Source organism: Taudactylus pleione, unplaced genomic scaffold (genome assembly GCF_031769625.1).
Source record: "Taudactylus pleione unplaced genomic scaffold, aTauple2 ptg000431l, whole genome shotgun sequence".
NCBI classification, from domain to species: domain Eukaryota; kingdom Metazoa; phylum Chordata; class Amphibia; order Anura; family Myobatrachidae; genus Taudactylus; species Taudactylus pleione.
In genome coordinates, this window is record NW_028284833.1 from 2,468,788 (window position 1) to 2,488,774 (window position 19,987).

The following is a 19,987-nucleotide window of genomic DNA, read 5'->3' on the forward strand; positions in this document are numbered from 1 at the left end:
TGGGCCACTTGGCAAATGAGTTATTGCACAGCCAGGTGTGATACAAAAGGTCGATAATAAAATGGTCGACATTAATTTCAGGTCGACGTGAAAAAGTTAGAAAGTACAAAGGGTCAACAGGTACAAAAAGGTCGACGTGGAAATGGTCAACACAGAAATGTTTTTTTACCCTCTAACCCTAATCTTCACACTAACCGTCCCTCCTAATGCCTGACCCTAACCATCGGAGTAAGGGCCTGATTCAGAGATGGATGCTATTTGCGCTCGCTCGTCCAGAAAAAGGGGCTGGCTATTTAAATTAACCGTTCGCTCTTTGCGGTCTGTTGATGCCTCTATGTCTGAATGAGCGAACAAAACATGCGAACGTAATTTTGAAAAAAACGCCCCCTGGCCGCTCGCATCATACGTCATGTCCGCTATTTATTAGATTAATCGAGTACATCGGACGGCGTATGAACTGCTCGCTATTCTTGTGGTTGGTTTTTCCTACCACAATCATCCGAGCAGTTCTAACTATAAAACAACCAAGTGACGTGGTCGATGACGCTGCTTTAGTAATTATGCACACCCTTAAAACGCCCGTTTTGACCTTTAGGCACGCCTGCGTTCTGATCTCCACTCCCCGTTTTAAGCATCTTCCCCTGTTACCACCCACAAATGCCTCATTCTGTCACTCAAAATAGCAGGCATTCGCTATTTAGCGAGCACACGATTTTCGGCCGCACTGACTGGTTCGCGCATGCGTATTAAAATCCGTAGGCATGCGCAGTTGTGCGAACATCGGTCGGAACGAACGAGCGGCCGCTTACGAGCGGCTCTGAATCAGGCCTTAAGTTCCTAAAACTGGGTACACATTAAACGATATGTGTACCTAGTGTTCCCTAACCATCCCTCCTATTGCCTAACCCTAACCCTCTTTTAAATTACTAACTCTAACCCTAATCTGAATATAGTGTCGACCATTCTTTGTCGACCATTTCCATGTCGACCTTCTGAACCTGTCAACTTTTGTACCTGTCGTTCAGCCAGCCCCCGGCAGGCCACAGACACTAACTTTCTGCTGTTTCTTCTGGCTGCTCTTCTTCACGCTGCTGCCGACTCGTCTGTCAGTGATGCGGTGTGCCTAGGACCTCATTCAGAGCCGCTCGCTAAATGCGATCGCTCGCATCCAGCGTATGCAAATTTGTCAAAGTGACGGCATGGGAAGCGATCGCTCGCCAAGGCATAAGCACCCACTTTGGCTGTGCGAGCGATCGCTCTGTGTATGCAGATACCCATTAGCGTATGTTGAGCCGCCCACTAGTGCACGTCATCTCCAGGAAGTGTATTAAAACATTGGTACATCGAGCACCATCAGATGCGATCGCATCACTTGTGGTTGACTTACCCTTCCGCAAGCACTGCGAGGACTTGAGTGTAAAAAACAGGCATGTGACGTGTACTATGACGCTGCCTGTTAATTATGCACGCCTTAAAAGCGGCGTTGAAACACTCAGGCATGCATGCGTTCACACCTCCACATCCCTGTTATTAGTGTCCTGCCCCTGTTACCACCCACAAACGGCCCCCCCTGGGCTGTCTTTCTGGGTGAGCGAGCAGGCTGCGATCGCACAGAGTAGTTCGTGCACGCGCAGAATGAAGCGTGCGCATGCGCATTCGCAAACCATCGGGCTGCTTGCAAGCGGCTCTGAATGAGGTTCTTAGTCTTAATAAAAAAAAATTAAAAAGACAACTTTATTGTACCAGACAGACTCTGGTAACCGGCTTCCCGGACAGACCCCACAGTAATGGATCGAATAGGTCCATCTGTAATCTCTGCCTGTGCCGCTGCAGTGATCAGCAGGACACAAGCAGCGGTTATAGATGCATCTCTCTGTGCCCCCTGGGCCCTGACAGCTGGCACCAGAGGCCAATGCTTCCATTGCCTCCGGGAGTTCCGCCACTGTGCAGCTCTCCAGGTGTCAGTGGTAGGAACCAGGGGCAGGCTTCGCTCAATGTTCAGTTTTCCCCTGATGGCAGCCCTGGTGGCATCCATTGACTTTCATTGTACTGTACACTTAAGTGAACCCAAAGTGACATCTGATAGCTTGCTATGGCAAAAACCCCACAACACAATCTGAGCCATGTGCTTAAACAAACATTTTCATATTTGTGAAACCTCCTCTTTGTTACAGCGCGGGTTCTGGGAACTAGAAAATATGGGGTTTGCTCCTTATTGGTCAGGTGATCTTACCATGACCAATAGGATTTATCGAAGTCACAGCTGTTTATTTTGTGACGCCTCCATTAAGTCGGGGGTATTATTTAAATGTCTGGTAATGCTAGAGTTGTCTGGTGTGTTCCTGATGGTGGGGAAAATGAAATATTCAGCCGAAATACCACCTACTATGCAACTTCTGGATGTATAGGCTAAGCAGATAGGAGTTATATTATAATGTACAAGAACATCTATAACTCCAGTAACAGCTGTGGAGATATGTAAGTGCAGATGGTTATCTGTAAGGTGTCAATTTTTTAGTTCACTGGTTAATGTCCGGTTTGTGCTGCAGCAAAGATTCAAACATTGTTATTACATTTCTGAACTTTTTGAGATATAATTACGTCCTCTTGGCAATTCCCAGGCTTTATAGTGTTTTAATGATCCAGTTCTTGGCTGGTAGAGTTTGGAGTCATCCTGCTAAAATACATCAACATATTTCTCCCGGTCACAGGTCAGCGGTGTTCCTGTGTGAACCGTGTAACTGGCAGGTAATACACACATCCCTTTTGGCTAGAGACAATATTTGTGAGGCCAGTGCTAACCTCTGAGGTTGTTGGCACAGGCCTGACTCATGGTGGAATGTGTGTGCCTTATGTGCAAGTGCTAAATGCAGCAAGGCCGTGCTAAGAAAGCAAGATGTTCTCCGGAAGCCGACAGAAGACCTCTATGAATATGCTGTTTGTGTGACTTTCAGGCATTGCAGAGACTGGCAAGTCAGTACCTTAAAAGAGATTGGCATCGCGGGAAGAATGAAACCAGCGAATGCAGGTGGGTGGGTCAGACATCACTTATATACTGGGTGAGCAGAAAACATATAGATTTGCTTTCTCTGTGTGGCATGTAAACCATGCCTTTATCTAGATTTGGCACCTGGCAGATATGGGATTATGGCCCTCATTCAGAGCCACTCGCTAGCGGCAGTACGCTCGTTCCGAGCGATGTTCGCACATCTGCGCATGCGTACGGATCGTTATACGCATGCGCGAACCAGTCAGTGCGGCCGAAATTCATGTGCTCGCAATATAGCGAATGCCTGCTATTTTGAGTGACAGAATGAGGCGTATGTGGGTGGTAACAGGGGAAGGTGCTTGAAAATGGGGAGTGGAGATCCGAACGCAGGCGTGCTTAAAGGTCAAAACGGGCGTTTTATGGGTGTGCATAATTAATACAGCAGCATCATTGACCACGTCACTGGGTTATTTTCTAGCCAGAACTGCTCGCAAAATTGTGGTAGCAAAAACCAACCACAAGAATAGCGAGCAGTTCATACGCTGGTCGATGTACTCGATTAATCTAATAAATAGCGGACATGACGTATGGTGCGTGCGGCCAGGGGGCGTTTTTAACAAATAAACTAGCGTATGTTTTGCTCGCTCATTCAAACTTAGAGGTGGGAACAGACTGCAATTTGCGAACTGATCATTTGAATAGCCACCCCTTGTTTTTGAACGAGCGAGCGCAAATAGCGAACGGCTCTGAATCAGGCCCTATGTTTATTTAAATAACCTCAGTAACAGGGAGATATATTACACTTTCTAAAGAGGACAAGTGGAGGCGTTGCCCATAGCAACCAATCAGCTTCTAGCTGTCATTTTATAGAGTGTACTAGGTGTATGACAGCTAGAACCTGATAAAGTGCTGCAGAATTTGTGTGCGCTATGTAAATACCTAATACATATAACCGTAAGTTTTCCGTAATTGCTGAATGTTGCCCTGTTGTCCTAACTGTCCAATAGGAGTGTGTTTTCTGTGTGGAAGTCTGTGGTGGAAGGGACTGCATTTATAGGACAAACCCGGGTCACAGCGGCAGAGAATTACCGGAACTTGACCACCGAGGCAGCGAAAACTGCTAGAACTGCAAAGGAGCAACTCCTGAAAAAGGTAAATAATGCACAGTATTATCTATTGCTCTGTGACAGACAGCATAGAGGGCCTGATTCATTACGAATCGCAATTGCAACTGTGTACACAGATTGGTAGATGGTGCGTACTGCTAGGGGAGTAGCGAGGGTGGCTCCAGTGGAGCACCTACTCCAGGCGCCTGCTGTGGCCAGGGCCAGAGCAGCCATTCCGAGGAAGGGCAGAGCACCTATTGAGCTGAGCGTGAAACACATAGAGATCAGTGCTTCCAGAAAAGGGACATGGTGTGGGCAGTGTGGTGCTCGTGGCTTCGCCCACACCACGCCCCAGCAAGTATGCACTGATCTCTGTATAAGGCATAATGTGAATAAGGGGCACTACTATGGCATAATGTAAACTATGGATATTACTGTGGCATAATAGGAAATGTGGGCACCAGGGCCGTAGGGAGGGTGGTGCGGCCAGTGCTTCCGCACAGGGTGGAATCCTCCAGTGGCACCGGCCACACACTTCCCAGCTCCAGAGGTCTGCAGGAAGAGACCTCCGACAATGGTGCACGCTGCACCAAGAACGTTGGTGGAAGATCCCGCCCGCCCTCCACCCCCTACATGGAAAGGTAAGCGCACAGGGGGGGAGCGAGAGGGGTGGCAGTGCTGCACAGGGCGCACTGCCATCCAGATATGGCGCTGGTGGGGACTACTGTTTAGCATAATGTGAAAAAATAGCCCAAACTGTGGCACAATGCAAATTAATGGGCACTAATGTGGGCATAACGTGCATTGTGGCCATTATTTTGTAACATAATGTGAATAAGGGGCACTACTGTGTCGTAACATGAATAAAATACACTACTGTGTGGCGTAATGTGAATAAGGGGCACTACTGTGTGGCATAACATGAATTGTGGGCACTACTGTGTTGTTTATTTTTAATTGGTGGAATTACTTTAGTGGGTTGGAATATATCTAGCCCTCATGTCCCATTTTGATACTGCCCCTAATGTTTATTTTTATTTACCTTTAATTTGCCCCGACATGCTGGACACGTCCCCTACCTGGCACACTTGATTGGTGGGGACGTGGTAGCACACACATGCGCTGGGCGCCATGGCTAAATGCTACACCCATGTGTACTGCGCATGTGCAGGCACCGCAGTGCGCCTGCGCATGATAGCATTGCGATCCTACTGCAATCACATACACAGATACAACGCCATCACAGTGTGAGTGACGGGACGTCAGCGTTTGGGGGTGGTGACGGGGTAATGGTTTTGGAGTAAGGTAGGTGTGCCTGTCCGTTTGAGCGCCGTTTCCTGGGCGTGCATAAATTAGCCACTGCTATGGCATTCGCAGCGTGAGTACTCACTGTGGGCCTGATTCAGAGCCGGACGCTCTGACCAGAGCGCTTGCTCTGAATCAGGGCCCTCCTACCTTAAAATGGAGCGGCCTCCTGGCCGCTCGTATAGCTGTGGGTGACCACCCACAGCTATAGCGAGCGGCCATGATGATGGTCGCGATGGTCAAGACCATCGCGACCATCGGGCTTGCGACGAGACCCTGCGGTAGGGTCTTGCTGCCGCAAGCCCTGGAGTGATTTTGGCTCTATCAGAGCCAAAATCACTCCCACTGACATCACTACTGATGTCAGTGGGGCCGGACTCAGACGGTAGGTGTTCCCATGGGAACGCCTCCGTCTGGCAACCAATGCCCCCGGCACGCCCACCAAAGGGGGCGTGCTGTCACTCACCATCGACAGCATGCCCCCTTTGGTGCGAGACCCATAACTACAGCTTGGCTGTCGCTACACGGGTCTCGCGCATGCGCACGACGGAGCTCCCTCCGTCATGCGCATGCGCATTAGGGCACCATCGACCTGCTTGCAAGCGTCCTGCGCTCGTGAGCGGGTCTGAATTAGGTCCTGTGTGCGACGAGACTTGCAATTTCTGAGAAAGGTCAGGCCTGCTGTAATTCTGCGTGAGGTCCATCGGTATGTATACGCAGAACTGAGAGGTCTTACGCATGTGAGAAAGCAGCAGTGGGTGTCTCTATGCTGACAGAGTGGTGGCAGACATTAGTATATTTTCTCAGCTCCACTTCATGCGTAATCACAGCTGCGATCACAATAGCAATCCATGCTGAATCAGGCACATAAGGGTCTATTTATCAAGCAAAAAAAGTGTGGAGTAGTGAACCAGGGGAGAAGTTGCCCATAGCAACCAATCTGCTTTCAAGTAGCATTTGTCAAGTACAATCTATAAAATAATAGGCAGGAGCTGATTGATTGCTATGGGCAACTTCTCCCACTGGTTCACTTCTCCACACTTTGCACTGCTTGATAAATGGACTCCATAGTCCGCTATTGTTTTGGAGATAATTAAAGGTCCGCTGTAATGGCTAATACTCCTGTCATTAATGGTAGGAGAATTTTGAATTTCAGCTCTTCCAACACAGTGGCCCAAGCTGGTCATGTATAGAGAACTCAGAACAATCTGTTCTTTCCTCACGTGACGGATCGTTATTCACCAAGCGTCAGTACTATGAGCCATTCGTCCTTAAGCTGGCCATACACTAAATGCTAATCGTTAAGATCTGGCCGATGAATTACAGTGCTGAACGATTATCGTTCAGTGTATGGACATAATCAATAATCATTCCATGACTGAAAAACGTTTGGGATCGTTTGATTTGATTATCAATTATGTCTGGTCATCCCAACTGTCGTTCAGCTGATTCCATGCAGCAAAGGGAAAATCGTGCTGATACATCGTGCAGTGTTTGGTGCCACGGCGATTATCTTCAGTCGTTCAGACCCGTGTCCGTTTCAACGTATTGTTTGGTTCACTGAGCCAGCATTACTCTGATACTTGGTGGAGGGAGATTCAGGTACTGATTCTGAGTCGCACGCAAGGCCAATATTCACGCAAACAGTGGATGTATTTCAACTGCGCAAGCGTCTAAGTTGCTAAAAAGTCGCACGGTGTGTACGCACAGAGGCGCAGTAGCGATTGAAATGCACGGTATACAACGTGTACTGGGAACGTATTGGGCATTCCTTTGTGGTGATTAGGAGGTGGCTATTCAGTTGCACTGAGATGGCCCAACTCGGGTGTATTAGGAGAGGAGGGGGCCGTGTGCATTTCCCTGTCCAGTGCCCCCTCCTCTCTCCCTCTCAGCCGCCAGCAAACTGATAGCAGCAGTAGACTCCGGGCACTAGTCGGTGCCCAGAGTCTACTGCGCATGTACAGGACACCGAGAAAATGGCGCTGCAGCTATTTGCCCGGTGATTTCCCTACTGTGCATGCGCAAAATGCTGGGAAAATGGCTGCGGCCATTTTCCAGGCGTTTTGTGGAGCGCTACTCCGGCCGACGTGGGACTTCGGAGAGGTAAGTATATAAAAGTATGGGTGCAGAGTGTGCGGCGTGGGCCCCCCCTGGACCCAGGGGCCTGTGTGCACAGCACTCCGTGCACTCGTTATAAATACGCCCCTGGCCCAACTCATCACGAGTGTCACTGGGCTGAACTGTTTGCATAATCAGGTGCTTAATCACTCACATTGAAGGCCATAGGCCATACTCAGATATTCTGCACCATTCAGATCAAATAATAACCAATCTCTGGTACATTTTGCGGTGTTCACAGAGCATGGAGCAGCTGTTGAAAGTGCAGAACGAATTGCTGGAGACCGTGAAAGAGGTCAGCAAAACGAAGAAACGTTACGTCCAGCTGGAACGTGTCAGCGAGGTGGTGAAAGAGAAGGCTGTTGACGCTGAGGCCAGGTGAGACCCAGTCACATTAGGTCAGAGAAGAAGAATGAAAAGGACGTTAGAAGAGTTCTGGGGCAAGATGCCTGGATCTGGGGTGGTATTTGTTTGCAATGTCCATCACAAAACAATTCCAGCAGTGTCAGATAATATCTAAAGCTATATCCTGAATCTTATTTGCAGCCTTAGAGGGTTCATAGACGGACAACCTTATTAATTAATAGCATGGATGGGGCACAAGAAAGATTAGACAAAACTACTGTATGCTTTTACATTGGAGCAGAAAGGAGCCATAGAGATGACCTGGTGTAAGGAGTTTTTCCTGCCCAGTGTGTGGGTTATCAAGACATCTACAGTATGTGACTGACCAGACAAGTATTACACCATCAGCCTATAAAGGGGCTATTCACTGTAAGTGAGGCTGGTGATGGTGGCCAATTTGTTGTATTGGATGGTATCTCTGGATATAGGAACTTATTTATAGCTGTACGCAAGTTGGCCGATATTTTTATTACAGCTCATGCATCTTAAGTCGCACAACGCTTGCGTCCCCGTGCTTCTGCGTTGTCGCTTGCAGAGAGGATTAAGGTGCAATGTGATTCACAGTGTTAGACCGGTTGTGGGTTTACGTGCCGAAACGAAGGGGTAGTCAGAAAAAAAACGTGGGTGTGTCGCAACTATTTTATAGGAGTGTCGTATCCAGCGACTGCCTCTTACTACGCGGCTTCACTGGTGCCTGCGTCTTAGTTCCGTTAGGGTCATGGTTACTGGCAAGGCCGATGATCGACTGATCTGCCACCGATACTGCGTCATTCTACGCAGATGCTGCAACTTTTTATGCAGATGCTTGGATTTGCAAAGCTGCAGGTGGGCGTCTCACCCCATCTCCTGGCAGCTGTGACTTTTGCATATTTTTGCATACCGGTTGCGCAAAAGGTTGCTGGCGCAACGGGATTAAAGTACAGCCCTGAATTAAGGCAGTAATGGCATAATAATATTGGATGGCTCATAGGGAAGTTATCACCTTGCTATTTATGCAGTCACGATGGATTTTATTTTGCCACCGTGAGGATAAACTGGTTTAATTTTGCCTTTTCCTGGATCAACACAGCTAGGTGTTAGCGATGATGAAAAAGGACAGACGTCCATCTTGTTTGTCCTTTTCTAACTACATCACTTCATTCATCCTTAGCAGCCGCTAAACTGGTTTCCTGCATGGAAAATCAATATACAGCCGACTGATGGGATCATAGGAGACACATGTTTTCCCATAGCTCTCTCATGGTCCTGGATCCCTCAGGAGTCACATAGCCCGTCTGTTATTATGTGTGTCCTTGGTATTGCAGAAACGGAATAGCCCCGCGAGTTTTGCTAAGGTGATCTAATGCTATTTTCTCACTAGGATAAAGAAGAGTGACCACGGTATATTCCACTCCAAGGCAAACCTGCAGAAGCTCAGTGCCAAGGTAACATCATAATACTCAGGTCCTGAGATCCTTTCCTGGCAGGAAGCGAGGGTTTAATATATTGGCTTTACTTCTTAGAACATTCAGAAACAATTGTCTTTAAAGACCCGAGTGAGCTTCCAGACAAATTAAAGGCTGGATCACCGCCAGCAGCCTCCAAACGTACAATAAACAATCATTCAGGACTTTCTTCAGACTATTAAACAATATTAATAATATACTATTAGGCTAGTACCTATGTAGGTATGCCAATAATCATCTCACATGGGAGAAATCCTATCTATGTACTGTTTCAGTGGAATGCAACAACACATTCTATTAATCCGTCATCAATTGTACAGGTATAAATTATATCGATCAGCCATAACTTTAAAACCGCTGCCAGGTGTAGTGAATAACATTGATTATCTCGTTACGATGGCGCCTGTCAATGGGTGGGATATATTAGGCAGCAAGTGATCAGTCAGTTCTTGAAGTTGATGTGCTGGAAGCAGGAAGAATGAGCAGGTGTAAGGAACTGAGCGACTTTGACAAGGGCCAAATTGTGATGGATAGATGACTGGGCCAGAGAATCTCCAAAGCGGCAGGTCTTGCGGGGTGTTCCCGGTACACAATGGTAATGGTTAGTACCTACCAAAAGTGGTCCAAGAAAGGAAAACCAGGGAACCATTGATGCGCGTAGGGATTGAAGGCTAGCCCATCTGGTCCTATCCCACAGAAGAGCTACTGTAGCATGATAGAAATGTGTCAGAGCACACAATGCATCACATCTTGCAGTATATGGGGCTGCGTAGCTGCAGACCGGCCAGCGTGCACATTCTGACTCCTGTGCACCACCAAAAGTGGCTACAACGGGCACGTGAGCATCAGAACTGGACCATGGAGAAATGGAAGAAAGTGGCCTAATGAATCACGTTTTCTGTTATATCATGTGGACAGCCGGGTGTGTGTGCGTCATTTGCCCGGGGAAGAGAGAGCACCAGAATGCACCGTGAGAAGAAGCCGGCGCAGGCAGTGTGATGCTCTGGGCAATGTTCTGCTGGGAAACCTTGTGTCCTTGCATTCATGTGGATGTTACTTTGATACATATCACCTACCTAAACATTGTTACAGACTAAGGGCCTGATTCAGTAAGGATCGCTATTGTGATCGCAGTTGCGATTACACACACAGTTTCACTGCAAAAATATGGTACATATCACTCAGTGAAAGTCCGAGCTGCATATGGCATCGCAATGGCTAATTTATGCACGCCCCTGTAACGGCGTTCAAACGCACTGGCACTCCTGCGTTTCGCCAACCACTCCCTGTCACCACCCCCAAATGGTCACTTCCTATCAACTTTGCGATGGGTCTGCGTAGTTACTGCGATCGCACTCCTGATCGCAGTGAAGTCTTGACACGGGCATACGCATGCGCAGAACGCAACAATCGGCCAATTGCGTGCCTAATTGCAGTTGCGATCAGTAATGAATCAGGCCCAAAGTTTAGTATTCCCCTGATAGCAGCAGCCTCTTTCAGCAGGATAATGCGCCCTGCCACACTGCAAACAATTCTTTAGGATTGGTCTGAGGAACATGGCGAAGAGTTCGTGTTGACTTGGCCTCCAAATTCCCAAGATCTCAATATGGCCAAGCCTTGGAGGCCCCACCTCTCAACTAACAGGTCTTAAAGCATCTGCTAGGATCGTCTTGGTGCCAGGTACCACAGGACACCTTCAGAGGTCTTGCGGAGGCCATGCCTCGATGGGTCAGAGCTGTTGTGGCGGCACAAGGGGGGCTTAGACAATATTACTACAGTAATTGGCCGATATGTGCGCAGCCGGGCATCGCGGCACATAATGCTCAATTGAATACCCCGTCTTAGTCATTCTCATCTGTCCACAAGAACACACATACTGTACTCACCAGGGTTAAGTTTTGCCAGAAGCCAGTTAACCTACCAATATGTTTTTGGAGTGTGGAAGGAAACCAGTGTAGCCAGGGGAAACCCACACAAGCATGGGGAGAAGATATAAACTCCACACAAATGCTGTAAGGCAGCAAAGCTTACTATTGTGCCACTGTGCTGTACACATAGCCAAGTTATCTTACACTGACTCATCACAGCTGGCAATTACTGAAATTAGTGAGGCATAATCTGATTTCTGATTTGTACCAGCAGGACTGTGTTTGTTTTATTTATTTATTTTCTATTTAGTTTTCGGCGCAGTCGGTGGTGTGCTCACAGCAGCTGTCAGAGGCGCGGAATGAGTACCTTCTAGCCCTTGTAGCTGCAAACGCCCACCATGATTTGTACTACCTCTCCCACCTGCCTGACATCATGAAGGTGAGCTGTCTACACTGTTGTGACCCCTAACCATAGTATCGCTTCTTCCTAGGTTGAAGTAAAGTGTTGGCTACATCGCTGAGCTATTTGCACAATAATGATTGCATAAATGGAGCCCTAGTGCTAGGTCATATATCTGACCATAGGAAATCCCACGTTTACACTGTGAGATATGCATTGACAGATGCATGGAGAGTAGCATGGAGAGTAGCATGGAGAGGTTCATTTATGGATGCATTGAGAGTTGCATGGATAGTTGCATTTATGGATGCATTGAGAGTTGCATGGAGGGATCATTGGAGAAATGCATGGAGACATAGAGATGCATGGAGAGATGCATGGGAAGATGCATGGGGAGATGCATGGAGAGATGCATGGGGAGGTGCATGGAGAGATGCAGGGATTTCAAGGCTCAACAGTAACCTCATGGGCCCCATCACACCAATGCACGTGTTTTGTTCAAATCAATTTAATATTAGCTTCCAGTGTATGAGTAAACAAACACAGTTGTTAATGAATGATAACCGCAGCATTTCATTTAGTGTATGGACTACATAAGTGCATAAGTATAAATGATCTCCATGGGGTCTATGAACTAAGCCTTGGTGTGAGATAAAGTCGATGGAGATAAAGTACCAACCTATCAGCTGCTGTCATTTTTCAAACGCAACCTGTAAAGTGACAGTAAGGAGCTGATTGGTTGATACTGTGGCCTTCATTCAGAGGCGGCCGTACGGTCTACGACCGCACGGCCGCCTCGATGTTTGTCAAGTGCGCATGCGCACGAGGGAGCCGACTCCTTCGTGCGCATGCGTGAGACCAGCTACGACCGACAGCTTCGGTCGTAGCGGGTCTCTTTCCAAAGGGGGCGAGCTGTCGATGTTGATTGACAGCTTGCCCCGTTTGGAAGGCGGGCCGGGGGGGGTGGCAGCCCAAACGGAGGCATTCCCATGGGAACGCCTACCGTTTGGGGGAGGCCCCACTGACATCACTAGTGATGTTAGTGGAGAGCTCCCGGCTCTGACAGAGCCAGAAGCTCTCCGGGGCTTACGACAAGTGAGACCCTACCCTAGGGTCTCGTCGTAAGCCCCGATGGTCGCGTTGGTCTCTGACCATCGCGACCATCACCCTAGCGGTCGTTAGAGCTGTGGGTGTAAACCCACAGCCTAACAACCGAAACAGAGGCGGGCGGTCAGGATGCAAGCGGCCGCACAGTTTCTGAGCGACCGCTTGCATCCTCCGACCGCCTCTGAATGAGGCCCTGTATCTCTCTCCAAGACTTAGTACATAGGGCCTGATTCAGAGATGTACGTTATTGCAAACACTTTTGCGGATTTGGACCCTTAGCAATTGCTAAAATAGACTAATGCATCAGCCGGCGGAATTTGTATTGAGACGCCCACCGGATCCCTCGTAGCTGCCCGCAACTGCGTACACAAACGCAGCATTGGACGCAGATCCTCAAAACATCGACTCCTCAAGTGAGTCTATGGTCATGCAGGATGGACATGGTACCTGAGACACTGGAGCTATGTTCTCTGCGTGCGTGATCGCAGGCGCTGGCTACTACACGCCCAGGAAACAGAACTCCCTGTAACCACCCACAAAACAGTCTCTTCCTGTCAATTAAGTGCGAGTGACTCCTCACAGCGACCGCGATTGCAATTCATTCACAGCACGTGTGCAATGCGGCTGAGACGCACACGCATACCACCGATAATCTCTCAACTCATGAACATTGGAATAGCGTTCAACTCAATCAGGCCCATAGACCCCAATTAAATGCAATGTGGTTTTCCTTCAAGCATTAGTTAGTGCATGCAAACTGCATTACTTATGTATTGGTGTAAATGGCACCTTTGAGTTGTAAATAGCTGAAGCAGTGGTCGCTTCTCTGCCCAGCCGTGGCACCCTGCGCTTTACTACATTATACTAATGCGAGTGTCTGTCCGTGTATGCTGAGTATCCGTATGTCTGCAGGCGGAATGGACGGCCCACCCACTGATTCTTTTTGTCCGCAGCTGCATTTGTCATCATTAGTATAGGAACCTGCTCCTGCTCTAACCCGGATGCAAGTGAGTCGTCTGAAACAGACGTCCAATTTCCATCTGCGCGCTACCAACTAACATCGAAGTCAGCTGATACTCCCATGACACTCCCACAAGATGGACCAATCCCGTGCATTTGCCCAGTAACGCTCATTTACGGAAAGAGTGGTTCGCCAGCAGACGAATCAATCCATCCGAACTTGCAGTTTCCGTTCGTGTGCGTATGTATGGGGAGGTGCATGGCGCAGTTATATATTTCTACGGCGGTTTGCGGATGTGCACAGGATCTGCTTGCATTTACACTTGTGTCTGTCTACCTTTGCTTGTCTTCAGGTAAAACTATGCTCCTACTTGTAACATTGCGCACTACTCTTAGCTTCTTGGAAGGCCAATGGTATGTGGTACCCTGGCTCATTCTAAAATGATGAATGCATTGGTTACAAAGAACACGGTATTGGTAATAACATTACTGTCCATGTCAGTTATGTTCGATATTTGTGGCTGACAGAAAGAGGGACATACAGTGTATACTATATAAGCAGTGCTCAGCCTATTTACTGTAAAAGCTTTAGTGATCATGACCTTGATGTACAATGCCATCAATTTCCCTTAAGAATAAACAGTGGTTTGTCATAGCAGAATTAGTGGGAGATGTATCAAACCTTTTTATAGAGGACAATATCAACCAATCAGATTCTTGCTATCATTTTATAGAGTGTACAAGATAAGTGATAGCAAATACCTTATTGGTTTTTATTATCCTATCCGTATTAATCAGCTAAATTTTGCCAACAATAAAATGCCAAAAAACATAAGAGATCTCTAGCTCCTCTCTTGTATTAGAGTGTAATCATAATAAATATAAATTCATAATTCTTTCCTTCATTTTTTTCTGGGTTCTGTTCTGTACGGCAGGCATTACTAGTCGAGTACTGACTGTGTGTTGAGGATCCACCTTGTGCTGCAGTCCTGTCCCGGGTTCCCTCATGTCACATGATCCTGGAAAAGTCATGTTGTTGACTAATTATCTTTTATTTCAACACAAGCTCTGATATTAATTATGGGTCCTGCTGTTTTTTTTCCTGAAGGGAGGGAGTTATATAATGTCTAACCATTATCTCACCATAATCTTTTATAGCAGTGGTTCTCAAACTCGGTCCTCAGGACCACACACAGTTCCCGTTTTCCAGGTCACTTAGCTGAGCACAGGTGTAGTCATTACCCCCTGACACATTTTAAAAGATCCACAGGTGGAGCTAATTATTTCACTTGTGATGTTGTGAGGATACCTGCAAAACATGCACCGTTTGGGGTCCTGAGGACTGAGTTTGAGAACCTATGCTTTATAGAATGGATGGGGAACCTCAGGCCAGGGGGCAGTATAAGGCCCGCAGAATTACTTGATCTGGCCCTCTGAGCCTTTTTCTGTTAGCCTCATCTGGCTAGCAGGGTGCCTAGAATGGTAACCTGCAGCCAGAATCAATGCAGCAGTGCCAACTGGAGCATCCCTAGGACACTTCAGATGGTCACACCGCTGCCCTTACAGCTCCCCGGAGCATCCTCAGGATGCTCCAGGCATTGCTGTAATCACCGGCGATTGTGGCCCCGCCCTGTGTGATGTCACACGGAGGGGACGTGGCCGGCACCAAGCCCGCAAATAATGTTATATATATCAAAATGGCCGTCGGCAGAATAAAGATTCCCCACCCCTGCTTTATAGGAACTGTTCAGGATAAGAGAGAGATGTATCAAGCCTTAGAAAAAGTGGAGAAGTTGCCCATAGCAGCTGAGTGGTTGCTATGGGCAACTTCTCCAATCTGTCATTTTATAGGCTGTGCTCGATAAATGATAGCTATTGTTATGGGCAGCTTCACTTCCTCTCTCTAAGGTTTGATACATCTCACCCTAAATAGTTTGTTTCCTCCTGAAAGGCCACTAGATTACAGTAAAATCATGTTAAACAATATGTGATAAGGCGCACGTGGGCTTGTAGTAGGTGCTATTCTCTGCAGCACTGCCTGCTCACTCATACCTGACAGCTTTCCTCATTACTAACACCAGGCTTGCACCATGACGCTCTTATATAACCGTGTGGTAGCCGCTAGAAAAACAAATGCAGAAACTACTTTGGGCACAAAAAAATGTGGGTGTAAGTCCAACGGTGAAGATAGCCATCATATTCCTGCTGCAGAATATCAACATGATTAAACAAGATAGATTAAAAAATTTACAACCCTCTTCCCAACCAGTAGGACCATAGCTGGTCCAAGTCAGGGACCTTGGCAATCCTGTAGCTATCCATCCCGCCACAGCTGTAATGGCTGCTTGTTCCTGGATGTCAGTGCAACCGGAATTCAGTTTTATACGTTGTGTACGTCGGGCACAGCATATTTTGAGGTTTTACTTTTGCTGGCGGTGGGCACAGTGATAAGAAGTGTTGGGGTGATGTAACATTGTGAGTGATCCCAAACTGGGGTTTTTTGATGGTATTGGACACCCATGGTTGTGCTTCTTAGGCAGCAGGGGGATATTTGTGTTTTTTAAAGCCACAAAAACAGATGACCTGTAACCCACACAGTATTACGGTGCAGTGTGTAATGCTATTAGGCAACAATTGTGGGTAGGCCATTAAACTCTGTCCCAGAATGTGAGAAATCTGCTTTTAATAACACTTCCAGCTGAATCCATGAAGTCTCTCCAAATGGATATTATAGCTCCCATGGAAGCCTACCAACATCACAGCAGATGTATCAGCCCAGAGCAGGGCTCCTATATTGCGTCCATCTTTCCGGGAGGCCGTTAACTATCTGTACGCTTGGTTTCATACTAGTCGTCATCATCAGCATCATCAGTACGTACTTGCACGAGCTCTAGAGGTGTAACATATAGGTCCGCGGTTCCGTTGGCGCACCTTCACCGAACTTAGCCTATGAGAGATGCTAGCCTGTGTATAAAAGGCAAAAGACTGATATAAGTATGCCACTCCATGCATCCCACCATGCACCCCGGCATGCATCCCAGCATGCATCGTTGTGCTTAATCTGCAATTTTATACCAACTCTTCTCTGTCAAAAATACGAATCCTGTGTGCCCAGGACACCATACACGACTGTGGCTATGATGTGAATAAAGACTCTAAATTCAGGGGAAAAAATCAGGTAAACTCTACCCATGGCGGAACGTCTAAGTGGCACCACGCTTTTCGAGTCATATGGCGCAAAAAGGATAGGTGCACGAGGACACGTCTGTACGTTAAACTCTGTATCAGGAGGGTAGATGGATAGTGATAAAGTACCAATCTATCAGCTCCTACCTGTCATTTCAAACACAGTCTGTAAAGTGACAGGAGCTGATTGGTTAGTACTTTATCTCATCTACTTTATCTCTTTCCAAGGCTTAGTACATCTACCCCCTACCAGTGACCAGATGCCAATATTGGATCCTGATTATTGACCCCATTGTTTTGCTGGTCAGTGGGAGGTAACGTTTGTGTTTAAAATGAATAAATACTTTTCATGGGTGGAAATCCTGAGGTAAAACTGTCAGGTACCGGCACAACAAGAGCTCTGGACATTTTCATTTTTTAACAGTAGTTATTAAACTTATGTGCTTCTCCTTTCTCATAACTCCATATTTGTGCATGTTACTGTGTATAACACATCTGTGTATAAACACAGGAAAACACAGATGAGTCACTCTGCTCTACGGATCACCACACAAACCAGGTTTGAGCTGAATAGTGCTCCTTGCAGTTGATCAGACACAGACATTATACCTTGAGAGGCTTTTATTCAGCTGTTTTATGTCACAGTTTTTTCGTCAGTAGCAGAAATAAAAAAAAAACTAAAGAGAACATAGGGGGGAGATTTATCAAATCTTGGAGAGACATAAAGTACTGATGAATCAGCTCCTAACTGTCACTTTACAGGCTGTACTATAAAAGTTAAAGATAGAAGCTGATTGGTTGGTACTTTATCTTTCTCCAAGATTTGATAAATCTCTCCTATAGATTGTAAAACATTCATATATCCTTGCTCATATTATGAAAGTCGAGAGAGATAAAGTACCAACCAATAACCTCCTAACTGTCACTTTACAGGCTGTGTTTGAAAAATGATAGGAGCTGATTGGTTGGTACTTTATCTCCATCCACTTTATCGCTCTCCAAGGCTTAGTACATAGACCCCTATAAAACAAATGTTTTTGACAGTAGCAAGTAGAGAAGTGTATAGTTGATCGCGAGCAGGTAGTGGGACCGTTACCTGATGGAGAGAAACAATGCCCTTCTATACCAGCGGGGGCAGCCCTCTACCTTCTGCTACAGAAACAAATTGCCCATCCAGCAGATAAGTCTATGTAACCTGTGATATCATGGGCTATTGCCCTGCTACTGGCACCCAGTCAGTGTGGTGATGATGCTGCTTAGGAACAAAGGGCCTGATTCAGAGCCTCTCGCTAGATGCGATCGCTCGCACGATGTGTATGCAAATTGTGTAGGCAGCGCTACCGCACAGCAATGCATTAGCACGCCCAGTATTTCTTAGAGAGTGATCACATAGTGTATGCAGACAGCCACCGGCCTGTTTTAAGACGCCCACTTGTGCAAGTCATGTCCAGGAAGTGTGTGCAACCATCAGTACATCGGGTAACATCGGTTGCTATCGCAGCGCTTGAGGTTGACCATACCCTGCCACAAGCACTGCGAGCACGTCAGTGTAAAAACAAGCCAGGTGACGTGTACTATGATGCTGTCTTATAATTATGCACACCTCTAAAACGCCGTTGAGATGCTCAGGCACGCCTGCGTTTGCACCTCCACTTCCCTGCTTATAATGGCCAGCCCCTGTTACCACCTACAAATGGCTTCCCCTGTCATTCACTCTGCTGGGCTGTCTATGCGCAGCGAGCGAATGCATTGTGAACTTTCGGTAAGGTATGCGCATGCACACTGCATACCATCGGCAGCAGCGAGAGTATACATCTTAGCGAGCAGGTCTGAATCAGGCCCAAAGTACATAATATGAAGTGCCGTGGTACTCCAGCCCTAGATAGGCTGTTCTAGTACTCAGTGAAGACCCCACCCAAGAATACAGAGATTATACATTTGCTATAAATAACATCTATCTCTCTGCCGATTTCAATAATTTTTATGTAATGGATTTATTAGTCAAGTAGACATCTGACTATTGATAACAGTATGTCAATAACTCAATCCATATGCCAAAAATGGAAAGACTGCTATATCTTTTAAAGACAGTAGTTTTTTTTTTTCATTGCTACGTTCTTCTAATTTTATGTTTTTTAGCTAAATTTATATTTATCCCCGGAAAGACAGAAATGTAGAGTTTTGATGTTTGTCTGTTAGGCTCAGTTTCCAGTAATAGCAATGACCATTTATAGTTTCCTACACATGGTTAGTGTTCATATGCTTTCATACGTTCTCTGGGGATGTAGTCACCCCCGGCGTGCGGGATGCCGATGGGCAAAGTACCAGCGGCAAAATTCCAACAGCGTTGGGATCCTGGCACTAGAATCCTGACCGCCGGCATCCCGATGGTAACTATTGGGCGTTAGGGGGAGGGTTAGGGTTAGGTATTAGGGCAAAGGTTAGGCACTAGGATGGAGGGTTAGGTTTATGGAGCGGGGAGGGGGCAGTTAGGTTTAGGCAATACGAGGGGAGGTTAGGTTTAGGGTGCAGGGAGGGCGAGGTTACGTTTAGGCACTGGGGGATGGGGGGTTAGGGTTTAGCATCGGGGAGGGAGGGTTAGGGCAGGGGTCAGGGTTAGTAGTAGTATACTTACCTACGGGTGTTGGGATTCTGACTGCCAGGATCTCATACCCAACCCGTTCCTTGACTGCTTTGTTTGTGGTGTAAGGGTGATGGTGTGTGTGTGTGTGTGTGTTTTGTACTAGTTTTTGTGTAATCAATGTTCTTATGTTCCACTTCGTAACACAAGTGAAATGGAAGTGCTCTTATTTTTTCGGCTGTAGTGACAGACGTGAGAATGCAGACTATCCATTTCTGTACCTTACAAATTAACTTCATTTAATTGAAAATCTGCTATTGACATCATTGAAACACTGATTGGCTGTATTCTAAGGGATAAACTTACTAAAAGTTGGGTTTGCGTTTTGGGCAATTTACTGTCGGTTTTGCAAACCGACTATGTGCAAAAGTCAAAACCGACATTAACCAACCCCAAACTAGTCAGCCCACGCTGGAATTCCTTGTAAAGTGGCAACCCCAAAAATAAAATGGGGTTC

The 19,987-nt window shown here is 46.9% G+C and overlaps 1 protein-coding gene across 1 annotated transcript in view; it reads left to right on the forward strand.

Moving 5' to 3' along the window:
* The window catches only part of FCHSD1 (FCH and double SH3 domains 1), a 120,445-nt gene that overhangs the window by 48,027 nt on the left and 52,431 nt on the right, over positions 1–19,987 (forward strand). The window contains exons 4-8 of the mRNA XM_088447396.1: positions 2,955–3,028; positions 3,997–4,141; positions 7,760–7,896; positions 9,284–9,347; positions 11,547–11,675. Of these exons, the coding sequence (XP_088303522.1) occupies positions 2,955–3,028; positions 3,997–4,141; positions 7,760–7,896; positions 9,284–9,347; positions 11,547–11,675 (549 nt within the window). The remainder of the gene's footprint in view (positions 1–2,954; positions 3,029–3,996; positions 4,142–7,759; positions 7,897–9,283; positions 9,348–11,546; positions 11,676–19,987) is intronic.